The sequence below is a fragment of the Pollachius pollachius genome (assembly GCF_949987615.1).
Source record: "Pollachius pollachius genome assembly, chromosome: 9".
Classification (NCBI taxonomy): domain Eukaryota; kingdom Metazoa; phylum Chordata; class Actinopteri; order Gadiformes; family Gadidae; genus Pollachius; species Pollachius pollachius.
Window position 1 is genome coordinate 15,545,695 of NC_136942.1, and position 15,791 is coordinate 15,561,485.

Here is a 15,791-nt window from a genome sequence, read left to right on the forward strand (position 1 = left end):
TCTCAACTTTGCATGTTGACTTGGTATGACAAGGCCCAGCCTCCAATGGGGGGGAAGCAGACAAGTGGCTTGGCTTTGGCTGTGGTCCGTTAGTGAAGCCATATATTATATATAATGCCTATGTGTGAATGGTATCAAACAAAAAAAGGAGGAAGCAAGCGTCAACTCTCTGGTCGGGATTCAGAGTGACGCTTTGCTAATTTCTCAGTAATGCCCCATTGTTCCATGATTTATATAGACGGGTTTAGGTATCGCTGTGCTGCTGCCGGGTGGAGCAGCACTAATAGATGGCCAGTTGACTGTGGCAAATGGTGCTCTCCAGATCAGTCTTAAGACCCACATCAGTAGCAGTGTGTGCTAAAAGCACACGTCCTTTGATGGTGTGTCACACGCAAACACAGGCAGGCACACACAGGCACACACAGGCACACACAGGCACAGACGTGAGGGTGTGAGATCATGGTCTTGCTGTCTCTCATCCTGAATTTAGGCATGAGACTGAGTTGTCTGTGTTGGCACATCAACAGAACTGAATTGTGAGGCAAGAGGCTTTGATCGTTCGTTGGGCATCAACGCACGCATGTTTTGCGGGAAGCAGATCCAGTGTCACGCGGATTGGTTGGGGGCTGTCCCGGCAAATCTTTTCTCAGATTGAATCATTTCTGTTAAAAGGGAACTAGCATGCCCTGTCTGGAGGCAAGGGGGGGAATTGCGTATCAGCAAAACAAGTGCATACGTTTCTGTAAGCATCTGCGAATGTGAAACCGAGAGCAGTTTGTAATCCTGTACTGCCAAATGGGACAAGCTTAGAGACCCGCTGTGTGTGGTTTTAAGTGAATATGGATGTCTGAATGTACTGCCACAGTGCTTCTTCTCCTTTTCTCTCCTTCTCCGTCTTCTATATAATTTGTTTTGTTATGGTTATTATTGTATTGGGATGGATCAAGAACCCATCTCATCTAATCTAATCTAGTACAAGAAGAAACATGTGAATAGGAGTCGACAGAAGTGGTTATATTTTTCAATGCGGGCATGCGCATACGCATAAGTAAATGTGTGCACACATTGGGTTTTTTTTGGTTGTCCAGTCAGAGAATTGTGGCTCACACTTATTTTCCATTCCTTCCTTTGCGTGCCTTGACCTGTATCGGCACACTCAACCTATATCACATTTTCACTGTTTTGTGGGGGGTGGGTACTTCCTGTGTGCCTTCTGCTTAACAATACCAAAAAAGAAGGAAGAGGGGGTGAGAGGGCATCGACACAATAACAAAGCAGCCAGTGTGTGTGTGTGTGTGTGTGTGTGTGTGTGTGTGTGTGTGTGTGTGTGTGTGTGTGTGTGTGTGTGTGTGCGCGCACGTTTGTGTGCACATCTGTGAGAGAGGGGAAAGGTGAGTGATGACTTTAAGAGCAAACTCCGTCATTAGACAGATAATAAGCAGATAATATTTCAGCACACTAAGCCCAATGGCGACAATTACAGTCACAGACAGTGGACACATTTTGCGGGCAAGGGCTAGCGTAACCATGCCGTTGTCTCGCGACGACCAGAGAGTAAAGAAAGAAAGCAAACAAAACAGGCGTTTAGTGTTTACAGGTGATCAGGTGTTTACCTACGCCCGAGAGACGGGAGATAGCCCCGGTGTCTCGGTTTACAAGTCCCGACATGGTGACTCAAGAGGGGAGCCTGACTAACGACACAAGTAGACAGACAGATGCACACACACGCAATCACACGCGCAGACACATCGTTTAGTTTTGTCATTTTGTGTTGGTCACAGGACCGTGTTGTCTCAAAAATGACGAAGGACTAGAAGGAAGACAAAACAATATTGGTCAAATTGCTGCCAGTAATTATTTTATTATGAAAGCCAGAGGATAGGCAGAGGATCATTTCAGCAAATGAAGTGACTTTTTGTTTATTTGCCCTGCTTTTTATTTTTTCATTCCAAAATCTAAAGGCTGGTCTTGTAACACTGTTGTAACACTAATCTCAGACACACTGTCCCTCGTGCACTCACTAACTCACTCACTCACAAAATGGACCTAGAAAGGCTTCGGGCATGCTTCCAGGCCTAGTCACAACACTGTTCAACAAATACTGGATCCTCCCAGGATTGTTTGAACAACGCAGCCATTAAACAAAGATTTGAGTAATAGTCTGGGATGATAAAGCTCCCTGCCATATTAATTTATTGTATTTGGAACAGATAGACCGGAATTTTGATCCTTCCAACACACACAAATGGGAGGTCACAATGATAGAGTCAAAGAGATTTTAACCTATGGCTAATAGTTTTAATTGTCAGTGAAAGGCATCCTTTTTTTGAGGTTGTGTATTTTAATAGTTTATCAACATTTGTATGTACAACAATTTTGTAGCACGATAATATGTTTAATTGTATAGTACTTTTCAATAAAAGTAACCAAGCAAATGCAAATAGCACAATGTTTGGGAGTTCACTTGATGTCTAAAAGTTGGATGAAACAGGGAACTGTTTGATCAACCGTGCAACCCTGATTTTCTCAGGTAGACAGACCGTCCGATGTACCCTGCTGTAGCAATCGGTTACTTAGTAATTAGGAACTTACATCTGGACTCGGGAGAGCAATTCCTATTTTCATGCATTGACTATGTCCGAGTATAGCTGTTGGTATACAACAAACGGCTGTATTGTCACTGTATACTCGGTAGCGGGCCACATCGTTGGAACGCCAAACCCCGGGGGGGATGGGGGAATCCCAGGCATGAGACCCAACGCTAGAGCAAGGCAGTTAACAGGGTTGTGGGATTTGGTTCGGGGCAGCAGAATAGTGCGCAAACTATGCGTGTCTATAAAATGTTGCTGGCAAAGCAACGCTGGGTAAAGTAGCGGGTAAGGGGGAGTGGAACATTAGAGCATCATGGTGAATATAAGTGTCAGATTGCACTTGCAGGATGCACTTACGCATATTGGAATGACTCATTGTCTAAAGCGCCTTGTGGAGTAAGAACAGCAGACTGCGGTTTGGGGGTTGTGAGTGTAATTGGCCTTCATCTCACAATTTATCAATCCCTGATATTATGTAATAAATATGTTGAAGATGGTTTGTCAACTCTTGTTACTTGTGAGTGCAGTGCTGTTGCCCCGATCTCGCAAACACACGCACGCACGCACACACACACACACACACACACACACACACACACACACACACACACACACACACACACACACACACACACACACACACACACACACACACACAAAATCTCATGCATAGTTAGGCATTTTAATGTAAAATCATTGCCAGTCAGACACCATGACAGAAGCAGTTATGGAACCAGATGATGTATAGTTTGTTCATAAATTATATTTAATTGTTACAAGATTGATTGTGGCCTACAGTGCCTTATCTTACAATACTAATATACACAGCCAAGGTTTAGCTTGTGGTTGTTTATATTTGTCGAAAGGTTGTTGGCCTTTTTCTTGTAATTGTTCAAAGTAAGATGTTAAGTGTATTCTTCATACTTTGACCGCTGGCCCGATGGATGCATAGATTGAAATATTCACCAGGTGCTGGTCTTCAAGTTTGTTAGTTGGATTTAATAAGTCCAAATAAATAAGCCATAGCAGGCTTCTCTATTCAACAAAAAGAGAACTGGGGCCTCTTATCGTTCAGGGAAGTGATTCTCAACAACAGCCATGTTGTTTGACCATTAACGTCATAGAGTGGCTTGGTGTGTTTGCACCAGTTCCTTAAACATGCGGTGACTCTTAGAGTTCTTTGCATGGCACACGGGATGTTTACATTGGTTTGGCATGACGGGACTGTGGCTGGTTAGGCTTGCGACAGAGTAAGGCAGTAGCCTGCATCAGCCATTCCCCAGGAAGATGTAGGTCACCGGGGGTGAATTCTTTGGTTTGGGAACCGGCCTACTCATTATTAAGAAATGCTTTGTTTTTTGTGGATGATGGGAACATCTCAATTTTATACATTATTTATTTTAAACATAGCTTTCTTATTTTGCATCGTACATTATCTTCATTTTCTGATCTGTGCTGTGTGTTATTTCTATCACTGAACGTCACCAATGTAGTTATTAATACCGTTATATTATTAATACCCGTAACAGCATGCCCTTGTTCAGAGCATGATCGAAACACTGAGCGCGACACACTCTTCTTACGTGCAGGCAGGGCAGGTTAACAAGCTCCCTCTGCTCTAGCCATGACTAGGACTGGACCAGGCACGTGTGTCACTAATGTGACATATGAGGGGTGTCTTATAATCTCCGTCTTCCTCTCCAACCTACCCTTATAGTGTCTTACCTTGTCCTCGCTACATCGTGCTCACAGACCGACGCACCTGGGTCTGTACGTGTTTCCTGATTTGACACATCACGACATGTGAAGACTGTGGTCATATTTCATCTCTCCTTCCCCCCTAGAGGTGCTCCCCCTGCTGGCAGCACACACTCACTCCACGACGGTCAAGTGCAAAATGGTGGAGTTTGTGACGGAGTGAGAAAGCTGTAGGCACCTGTTGTTCTAATCTATGTTAGGTCTCGTGGGGGAAGCGGCCCCGGCTCGCGCCCCCGGGGCAGTTGATGTTGATGCACAATACATGCAGTGTGGATCCTTCTCTCTGCCTACTTGAACAAAAAATATTGTTGCTCTCCTGAATCTGAGTCGGGTGCACCGTGACACAGGAACCGTCCCTCGTTGGGTGAACGTCTGGGCATTTCAAAACAACAGCATTTCTTTATGTCTTAACAGCCCACCTCCCAGTAGATGATCAGAACAGCAAAAAAAAGAAGTTCAGTTCAGTTGTTTCTATGGCAACACCGCAGCGAGGAGATCAGATGAGAAGAGCAGCGCGCCGACGGTACGCCGGTCCTCCTGGAGAATGGAGGATATAGGACATTAGAACGAGACTCCAAAATCCAAGGAAAACATTATTACGATTTAGAGAGAGAGACAGAGAGAGAGAGAGAGACAGAGCGACAGAGAGAGAGAGAAGGAGAGAGAGAGATAGAGAGAGACAGAGAGAGAGAGGGAGGCCTGGGCAGGCAATCACTGCACACTTTGTGCAGGATGTAGTATCTATGGCAACCTATGTTAGTTATCAGAATGTTGGTCTCTAGCCTTCTGCCTCTCCCAACAGCCTCTTCCAACCGTATGCCTCTTCTCCCTCTTCAGAGACACACACGCATGGATCAAAGTTTGCCTAACCTGTTTCCTTCCCATGTGTCCGAGGTCAGACCTAGACACGTTTGCCTGAGTCCTCAAGCACATGAGCATGACACACACACACACACGCAACTTGTCTGCGGCATATTACCATATTGCCCAAAAGCCATTGTCAGATTTCAATACAAACAACGTTTGTATTGAGAAGCGGGACAATGGGCCACTTACATCATCTTGTTCTCCAGAGTGGATCATCTGCCCGATCGTGTGGAGTAAAAATATGTTGGGGGAGGAAGGGAGTGAGAGAGAGAGTCAGAGGAATAGAAAGATGGAACATGAGAGGGGGAGGGAGAGAGGGTGGGAGGGGAGAGATCGGTGGACATTCAGCACTCAATCAGCAGAGAAATTAAAGGAATAGCGTGTGTGTTCAATACGAGAGGGGGGCTCTACGGGGGAACTGGCTGTTGTTTTCACGGACAACAAGGGAGATAAGCAAAGATAGACGCCAACGACAACTGAGATCCTCGATATCAGAATAGAGTCCACGACAACTCATTTCTTTCTATCAATCGATCAATCTATCTTATCTCATTATAAATCTATCCTATTTGTGGCTAAAAACTGTCCAGTGCATTATCATCCAAGGTCATTGAATACGGATGACATCTCTCAACTGAATATCTTTAACGTGATTGAGTACTGTTATATCTCTAGCGATTATGAACTGTCTGGGTTAACCAGTTCTTTTGTTAAAATAAACACCATGTGCTGTACTGTATTTTCTCTCTCTCTCTCTCTCTCTCTCTGATATTGACATCCTTGTGAAAAAGAAAGCGCGTCTGGCGATCGGTTTCCATGCGTGCTGTAGGCCGCGATTGTATGCAACAGCATGTGTGTGTATGATCCACAGCATATGTATAGCTGTTTCTGTGTTCCAACGTATTCATCTCTTTCCCCATCAGCCCACCGGCTACATGGAGACTACCCTGTCCTACAGCACCATTGAGGACCTCCAGCTGTTGGCCTGGGACAACGCCCCCAAGTACTGCGTACAGCTCAGCTTCCCTGGAGGAACTGTCCTGCTGCAGGTAACGCAGGCCGGGGCCTTGGTGGGAGGGTCTGGCCTACTTCTCAGCCTGGCGCAGGGATGGCCGAATGGGGGATCTGATGGTCCATGTCCTTTCTTAAAGGATGTAGGATAACAGCCCCTCAACCATGAGAATAGACCCATTGCACAGAGAGGGGGGGGGGGGGACCAACACAGGTTATAACACATGATGGGTCTGCTCCTTTTATGTACCAGGGCATTGCAAGAACATAAATTCAGTGAAGTTAAGTCTACTAACCGTGCCCTGGTACATAAAAAGAGCAGAGCCATAATTAGAGTTATGAAGGGGAAGGGGGGGCTTTACTGCGGCTGGGGAGTTTGTTGTGCCTTTTCCGGGTTCTGGGGACTTAAGATAAATCAGCCCAGGAAGCTATGTCTTCAGTTGATATCAAAATATGTATAATGTAGCTCAAATGGATGGAAAAGTATTCATTAGTAGTAGTTATAGTATTATGAATATTGATGTTATTTATTATTGTACATAAGGTTAAATCTTGTAAAGAATGTACAATATATAGATAACCCTGGTCAAATGCTGTTCTAAATTAATGGAAATTGTGGTTTATATTTGTGTATTATGGTCATGCATACTGATGTAGTCTACCATTGAGTCAGCGTGATACCTGTGCAGGAGTGAGCAGGGAGTTGGTACAGCCCAGCCTCTCGTTTGGCAATGACCAGGATTATTCACGCACTAACTCGCTATAGCTTAGGCTCTCTAGTGTCGGAAACGGAACGCATGTTCTTTAGATAAGGTATCAGCTAGCGAGCGGGCAGGACGTTCGAGTTCAGACACTCTTAATGTCCTGCTCGAGTGTCTGAACATAGCTTTCCTCATTCAAAACATTCTGCTAAACATCTACAGCGTGAACCTTTAGACAAGCAACCGTCAAAGCCTTCGCCTGGGCAACCGTAGCAAGAGCAGCGATGAAGAGCTATTGTGCCACCTGGGTTTGCAAAATGTTCTCAAACATGTCATGGACCCAACCTGGCTGTGTGTGCGTGTGTGTTTGTGTGCTGCAATAGGCTTCCAACAGCTACCTGAGGGACCAGTGGTTTCACTCCCTGCAGTGGAAGGTGAGTTCATTAATTGATTAGTCTCGTCTTGCCTATTAGGTTGCTAAGTGGCTGGCCCAGCATGGGCCTGAACGGTTAGTCTCAATCATTTCCTCAGCATGTTGGTTCCAATGTGTCTCCCCCCCCCCCCCCCCCCGTTCCCCACATTGTACAGAAAAAGATCTACAAGTACCGCAAGGTGCTGAACAACCCCAGTCGGTGGGACGTGGTGCTGAAGGAGATCCGTGCGCTAGTGGACATGGCGCTGACCTCGCCGCTGCAGGACGAGTCCATCCACCAGGCCCCACTACACATCATCTCCACCCTGCTGGCCGAGGTAGGGGGTCCTCACAGACACACCCACACACACACACACACACAAACATGTACATGCACACTGTGGCCACTAGCCCTGAGATGAATGAGTACTTGGCTGGGCTACAATGCAATAGTCAGTATTATTTTACAAGGGTAGGTAGTGGGTTGTGCTCCTAGTGAGCGGTCTGGACCCAGGGACGAAGCGTTGGGAATGCCCACCTGGGTAAACATAGAGGCCAGGGACTGAGACACAGGAGGTACAGCCAGGGATGGGGTAACCCTCCATCCGTCCGTTCGTCCACTGCTCCAGTCCGTCGCCGTGTCATTAGCGGTTGGTTCCTTGAGGGCGATTTGAATGTTAATATTTGAAAGGTTCTTGTATTCTAGTCAACTCGTATTTTCCCCAATCTCCGACGAACCAACAGTGAGTTTATCCTTCGCCCTTGTCGCTGGTTGTTGTGAAATGCATTGTGGGATACTTGTCTGTCCCAAGTCCACACAAGTCACCTCCCGATGCATCCCCGACAAAATAGGCGAAGCAAGAACACCCGCGGGTGTTGGGGGTGTCCCTGGCTAGATGCAGACCTTTGAATGGAACAGTACCCGGGCTGCAAATGATGACGTTCACAAGTCCACGAGAGCACAAGCACAGACAGGAACACGGATTGAGAAAGGGCTCATATAAGCCTCTGGGATTAATTACCCAGAGTAATTACCCAGAGTTGGGTAATTGGGTAACCCTCCTCCTCTCCTAGGCTGTTGTGGGAGTGGCCGCTTTTCCACCACCAGGACACCACATATCCCCCACACCAACCCTTCGCTGCCAGTACAGAGACCCTTTGGGTGGTCGCTCTGCATTGCCATTACACTTATTGTCTCCGTGCACTACCTGACTATAGTAGCCCACCAGCTCCAGGAAGCTTTTTAGCTGTCTTTTAATTAAAGGTTTTGGCAAGCAGGGGATTCTCTCCTATTTCTTGTTTTGTGGCCTTACCCTTCCACTCTGAATGGTGTGTCCCAGGTCATTGGCCTCGTCTCGACCCAGCTGGCACCCTTTTTGGGATTGGCAACAAGCCCAGCTTGTCTCCAGGCTCTCAATACGGATCGCAGGTGTGGCAGGTGTCTATCCCAGTCAACACTGGAGGATGTGTCATCAAGGTGGCATTGTATTGCTGATGGATTTTATTCATCATTCTCCGGAATGTGTCTCCCCATGTATCCTGATAATTAGTGGTTTGTACCATCCGGAGTAGCACATTCTTGTCTTAAACTCGGTCTGTGAGTGGGACCTCAATGGTTAATGTTTCGCTACATGTGGCAATGGTAGGATACTCACCCCGGGCTGCAACCCCTGAACCATCTGGGCCATTCGTTGGGCTTTGTCAGGTTTTGATCATTCCATTGATCTGTGAATCTTCGCCGAGGAGACCACGCTGCCCTTCCACTGTGGAGCGGAAACCCGGCAATCCCTTCTGCTGAAATAGCTTCTTGGGGTGTGGCCAATACTGGTGATGGCACACTGTCCTCTGTCGCCTCTGTGGTCTCCCTCCGACTGGGATCCTCATCCTGACTTTCTGAGGTGGAAACCTCGCCGTTTGGCCTGTCGCTCCTTTTTCCTTCTGTTTGCCATCTATTACTATGTTTGTGGATTGTGAAGGATTTCTCAGTTGAGAATCCTTCACAATGAGAGATGGCACCAGTTGGTTATCGACCGCCCCAACCCATGTGGTTTGTTTTCCTTTTGGTGTTTTAAATCTTCCGTATCCCTCCCTTCTATCTGTACTTTTTAGGCCCAGCAGGACGTGTCGTGGAGAGCGGTGTCCGTTAGCGTTGGCCTAGGCTGCAGACTGCACAGCTAGGTCTTTACCTGGGCAGTTTCAGGTCATGTTTCCGTAGCTTAGTTTGGATAAAAAAGGGAAAGGGAGAGGGGAAGGCTGTGTTCTCGCTGCGTGGTCTTGATCCAGGGCAGGGTATCCCTTTGTCTGTCCGTTCGTTTACAAATCCAGTCTAGACCTCGTGTCGTTTGCAGTCGGTTCCTTGAGGGCAAGGCGAATGTTAATATCCAAATCGCAATGATATTTCGGTCTGCTTGTTTTTCTCTTGCCTAATTTCTTGCGGCACTGTGTTTCATTCACATACACTTGCGTCTCAACATACATCAACAAATGCATACACATTCAGATAAACACACCCCTAAACACATTCATACATGCATTCATACACTACATACATTCACTTTTAAACATGCACACTGTAATGTGATTTACATGCGCTGTTTCTGCCATGTTTTCACAGAATACGAAACTCAGCAGTCAAGATCATGAAAATATCATTGTGGTAAGGTCCCTATATATTACTATTTGCATGGCTTATTGTTGCTCATATTTCCCTATTTGCAGTCCTTAAGTTTATACTGTGCTCTTTGTAAACATGAGATAGCACATGCAAAGTGGTTTTCTTGCCCCCGCAAGTTTTGTCCCTAACCCTGCTTTCCATTCACACAGTTTAATGGTTCAGATGGTTCCGTTCTCTCAACATGCTTCCGTTCTCTAAAGTAGAAAAGTACATTTCTGCTGTTTCCTTATTGACAATGAAACATAATCAGCCATTGTCAGTAACTTACAGTAGCTGGATAAAAAACAGATATTGCTCCGTAATTCATATGTGGGTTGTATTTGACGTGTTTCCATAGGCAATTGCTCCTCTCCTCGAAAACAACCACCCGCCACCTGACCTGTGTGAATTCTTCTGCAAGGTGAGTCTCCTGTTCCCATTCTCTAGGCCCCTGCCTCAAGCATCTAGTCCTCAGGAGCTTCAAACAGAAACAGAGGAGTGATCTTTGAAATGACAAGAAAAACATATTCTCTAACCGCATTGATTTCCTGTTTGACGCGTTACAACACCTAAGGGGAAAGGAAGTTCTCTGTGATGTCAATGTTTAACTTGTGAAAAATACATCCCATTGCTGGATAGATTGTGTTTTGCATACACAAATGTTTTTTTGTTTTTTTTTTACTCTTCTCGGCTCTGTTGCAAATATATATACAGTATATGCAGGGTTTGTTTGCATTGTTCATGTAGATACACCTTTATCTGGGCATTTGGGGGTTCTTTTTGAGCTGCTGCCCCATGATGCATTTCTCTGTTTCTGTACAGCACTGCCGCCAGAGGCCGCGGTCAATGGTAGTGATCGAGGTTTTCACCCCCGTGGTCCAGAGAATACTCAAACACAACATGGTGAGAGTCCAGGCACTGCCAGCTCACAGGCTGAGACCTCCAGGGGTCTTAAAGGGGGTCCCCATTTCTACCATAATTCTTCCTTCCTTCTGCATTTTGTATTCATCAGAAGCACAATCAGGAAACTGGATTTGAAAGCGATATTCCTCTTCAGAGTCGACAGACATTGCAAAGGGAATTAAAGAGATAACATTAAACATCAACACTGTATCAATAGAATCGATACTGAGATGAAAGTGTTCGAAGGTAACCGTTACCTAGCCAGCGTCTTCCTCACACGTTGTGGTGGTGCTCTGTCGTTTGCCCATCAGGACTTCGGGAAGTGTCCCAGGCTGCGCCTCTTCACTCAGGAGTACATCCTGGCTCTGAACGAGCTCAACGCTGGGATGGAGGTGGTGAAGAAGTTTGTTCACAGGTGAGGAGCAGCGCAAACACACCCAGGGTGACACATTCAGAGTGAGGGAGGGAGGTAGTAGTTGGCCTCGTAGTAGAGAGTGTTGGGTTGTCTCTACTTTGTTCACCGCTACAAACGCATCCGGGTCAGTCGGCAACGGGATTATGGATGGTTTGAATGGTGGTTGAGCTGGGTGATTCTCTGATTGAATGGTGTCCCATTCAAGCTGGTATAGCCTCAACCTGTGCTAGCCTAAACCGGTAATTAGCCTACACCTGTAGCAGCCTCAACCTGTAGAATCCTAGGCCTGTTGCAGCTTCAACCTTTAGTGGGCTCAACCTGTTAACCTGTAGAAGCCTTGACATGTAGTATACTTAACCTGATGCAGCCTCAACCTGTAGCAGCCTCCAACTGTAGCAGCTCAATCTGTAGCACCTTAACCTGTAGCAGCCTCAACCTGTAGCAGCCTCCACCTGTAGCAGCTCAACCTGTAGCAGCCTTCACCTGTAGCAGCCTTCACCTGTAGCAGCTCAACCTGTAGCAGCCTTCACCTGTAGCAGCCTTCACCTGTAGCAGCTCAACCTGTAGCACCTCAACCTGTAGCAGCCTCCACCTGTAGCAGCTCAACCTGTAGCAGCCTTCACCTGTAGCAGCCTTCACCTGTAGCAGCTCAACCTGTAGCACCTCAACCTGTAGCAGCCTCCACCTGTAGCAGCTCAACCTGTAGCACCTTAACCTGTAGCAGCTCAACCTGTAGCAGCCTCCACCTGTAGCAGCTCAACCTGTAGCAGCCTTCACCTGTAGCAGCCTCCACCTGTAGCAGCCTCCACCTGTAGCAGCTCAACCTGTAGCAGCCTTCACCTGTAGCAGCCTTCACCTGTAGCAGCTCAACCTGTAGCACCTTAACCTGTAGCAGCCTCAACCTGTAGCAGCCTCAACCTGTAGTATACTTAACCTGATGCAGCCTCAACCTGTAGCACCTCAACCTGTAGCACCTTAACCTGTAGCACCTTAACCTGTAGCAGCCTCAACCTGTAGCAGCCTCCACCTGTAGCAGCTCAACCTGTAGCACCTTAACCTGTAGCAGCCTCCACCTGTAGCAGCTCAACCTGTAGCAGCCTCCACCTCAGACTATTATTAACAAGGGACGCCCTGGAGGAATTCAGTCCATCGGGGTGCAACTGTGCACTTGATTAACTTGTATAGCTAATGTGTGTGTGTGTGTGTGTGTGTGTGTATGTGTGTGTGTGTTGCAGCATGCACGGGCCGACCGGACAGTGCCCGCACCCCCGTGTCCTCCCCAACCTGGTGGCCGTCTGCCTCGCCGCCATCTACTCCTGCTACGAGGAGTTCATCAACAGGTGAGCAGCGCTCAACACCCACCACAAGCGTCATTAGCACGCTAGCATGTTAGCACGCTAGCACGCTCCCATCCGCCCGGCCGTGTACCCGGAGGAGAGAACAGGGAGGCCTCAGCAGGCCTAAACAGGCCTCTGTGGCCCGGTGGCCATGTCCCTGTGAAAGGCTCGTTCTGTCCAGACCATAGAGCTGCAGGGGAACGCGATCCATGCCCCTTAATCTCTCTGTCAGCTCATTTAATCCGTCCCACCCTTTCTTCTCCTCCTAGCCGGGGAAACATCACACACACACACACACACACACACACACACACACACACACGTACACATGTACACTCGTACACACGTCAGGGACAACTCGTCCGGCAGGTTTACACAGTGGTTTATCTTGACACAGACTGGTTTATCGCCATTCATCTGCTTCGCAGGCGTGTTTAATCTTTCAGATTGAGCAGTCAGATCAATATGTTATCTTTACTGAGTAGGCTGTAGTTTCGGTTAACTTATTAAAGAAAAAGATCACGGCTATATAAGTCAAGTAAGAGGGAGGAAGTCCTGTATAGTAGAGGCATAAAAACCCCAGTTCACCAGCAACTTAATCTGTTGTACTTCATGAGAACTCAATTTGTAATTTTAACGTTTAACCACACATTGTGGTATGCCGTTTACTTGAACAACTAGTCATGACATCCTGTATGAGTGAAGAAAAGCTACACTACTGTGCAACTTAACACTCAACGTAGTATATGTCGATTACAGTAATTTATGTCAGCCTTATAGACCCCCAACAATAACACACCCTAAACGCCGCGTTAGAAACGACACACACTTCAAACTGTACTCTTCAAATCAGACCCACACACCGGAGTGCATCTCCAGATGCGCTACGAGGGGAACCCAAGGTACAGGCCCAGATACAGCCTCTCTCTCCAGGGACCGTCTTACCATTCTCCTCACTGGGTGCTTAAATATAAATAATACCAAACCAACACGGAGATATGCACTCCCTTGGACCTGCTTTGATTAGTAATCCGTTTGACATCACCTCCCCCCCCTTAACCACTCTCCAATAAGACAGAAGCAAGAGAGGGGGGAGAGATGAGCACATTTTTCCTCTTCGCGGGCCTCTGAGAGGAGCCAGCCTCAGCTGCTGAGGGACCTTATTTTGTACAGGCTTGGCCATCATCTCCCCTGATGGCAGCGGGCCCCGGGGCCTTTTGTCTGGCTGGTTACTGCCATGCCGGAGTCCCACCGGTCCCACCGGAAACCACGGCGGTTTACCTTTATTTTTTATTTTAAATAATAGCTGAAAAACAACTCAATTACAGGCTACGCATTATGTATGATTATTGTTGTTTGGTTGCGCTACTAGAAATTAGACGGAATATAAAATAAAATAAAGTTCTGTATCTGGATGAAGAGAGTTGAGCAACACAAAAATTGGGTAATTTCCTTCGTGTAAGATAGGAAACCAAAAAAAAAGTCCATTATCCAGCATTTCAGGCCGAGAGATATAGCACAAACGCACAAATGATTGTTGTAACGTTTATCCTTTCATAGACATAAACCCTGTTGCGTTCAACAGTTTGACTCTCTACAACGCATTGACGTCTATAAAGTCAACCAAAAGTAAATAAAACCAAGAGTTAAACAGGGTTCGTTCTGCCGGGGTCAAAATGGGGACACTTGACTCACTGGGTGTCTTCACCAGACTAAAGAGCTGGTTGTGGTTCGCAAGGGGGTTCATGGACCCCTTGCGTCCTTGCGGACCCTCCATGCGTCCTGTCGCTCGCTAAATCGTGACCTTCTGTTGACGCGCCGCAGCGGCAAGGGCTGTGGTCGGTCCGCCCGCTGAAACCCCACGCAGAACCAACACAGGCTCACGATTTGCGTCGACGCGTCTGCGCATGGCCGTTGCGTTGCGTCGGCGTGGAACCGTGACTGAGCCCTTTAATGTTCCCTGTCTCACCTCTCCCTGTGCTACTCCCCCCCCCCCGCCCTGCAGCCGGGACAACTCCCCCAGCCTGAAGGAGATCCGGAACGGCTGCCAGCAGCAGAACGACCGCAAGCCACCCATGCCGCTCCGCCTGCCGCGCCCCGAGCCCCCCGCCGTCGGCCCCCTGCTCCCTCTGACCGCCGTCCACCCGGGGGGCCCGCCCCCGGAGCCCCAGCCCAGCCCGGCCCTCGGCCCGCTCTCCAACGGCAACCACGGCCCCGTCGCGCAGGCCCCCGGCCCTCCTCCCGCGGCCCCCGCCCAGAGCCCCGGCTCGCCGGCCCCCTCCGTCGTCAACTCCAGCGAGATCCTGGTGGAGCTGGAGCGCAGCAACAACTCGGCCAACGCGCGGCAGAAGGCCGGGGGTTGCCGCGGCGGCGGCGGGGGCGGGGACAGCGTGCCCAGCCTCATCGACTGCCTGCTGGTCAGCCCCGCCCTCAGCACGCTGTCCATCCAGCTGCCGGCCCAGGCGGACCGCGTGCTGGGCTGCTTCGCCCTCATCCTCAAGATGCTGTGAGTGTTTGAGACGGCGGCCCGGCCTTTATGTGGCTCAGGAGAGGAGATGGCTCTCTCTGTCCGATGAGTAAAGGGAGGGAGTGGGGCGGGGGGGGAGGTCAACAATAGCAGCCTTGTCTGAATGGGGATCAGTCGGTGGAGCGCTAGACCACTGCTGTAAACACGGCTGTGGATGACGATGTAGGTGTGGAACCCAGATGCCATGTTAAAATCACAGTGTTTGATCGGTTATTTTTACATTCCACATTCATTTGGGGAAAGTGGAAAAGGCTCTTTTGATTTTCTCCTAAAAGTTGAGTTTGTCTGATAGGTCTCTCTCTGTCTCTCTCTCTCTCTCTCTCTCTCTCTCTATCTCTCTCTCTCTCCCCCCCCTTCAGATCAGACTATGACGACTGGAGGCCAGCTCTTGCCAGCCTTCTGCAGCCCATTCCCTTTCCGAAAGAGTGAGTACACACACAGGCACACAAACACACACACAGACACATACGTCCCTTCCTCATTTTACCGAAGCCCAAACAATAGACAGGCCAATACAATTTGATTAACCTACTTTGAATGAGTTCTCTCTGCCAACACCCACTCCTCTCGCTAATATCTCATATATTTCCCCTCCTCTTTTCACCTCTTCTCCCCT

The 15,791-nt window shown here is 48.1% G+C and overlaps 1 protein-coding gene across 1 annotated transcript in view; it reads left to right on the forward strand.

Moving 5' to 3' along the window:
- cmip (c-Maf inducing protein) overlaps positions 1–15,791 on the forward strand; it is a 29,349-nt gene that overhangs the window by 4,213 nt on the left and 9,345 nt on the right. Inside the window, exons 2-11 of the mRNA XM_079743758.1 lie at positions 6,140–6,265; positions 7,312–7,362; positions 7,517–7,678; positions 9,955–9,996; positions 10,352–10,414; positions 10,816–10,896; positions 11,208–11,311; positions 12,547–12,651; positions 14,654–15,154; positions 15,535–15,600. Coding sequence (XP_079599884.1) covers positions 6,140–6,265; positions 7,312–7,362; positions 7,517–7,678; positions 9,955–9,996; positions 10,352–10,414; positions 10,816–10,896; positions 11,208–11,311; positions 12,547–12,651; positions 14,654–15,154; positions 15,535–15,600 — 1,301 coding nt within the window. The remainder of the gene's footprint in view (positions 1–6,139; positions 6,266–7,311; positions 7,363–7,516; positions 7,679–9,954; positions 9,997–10,351; positions 10,415–10,815; positions 10,897–11,207; positions 11,312–12,546; positions 12,652–14,653; positions 15,155–15,534; positions 15,601–15,791) is intronic.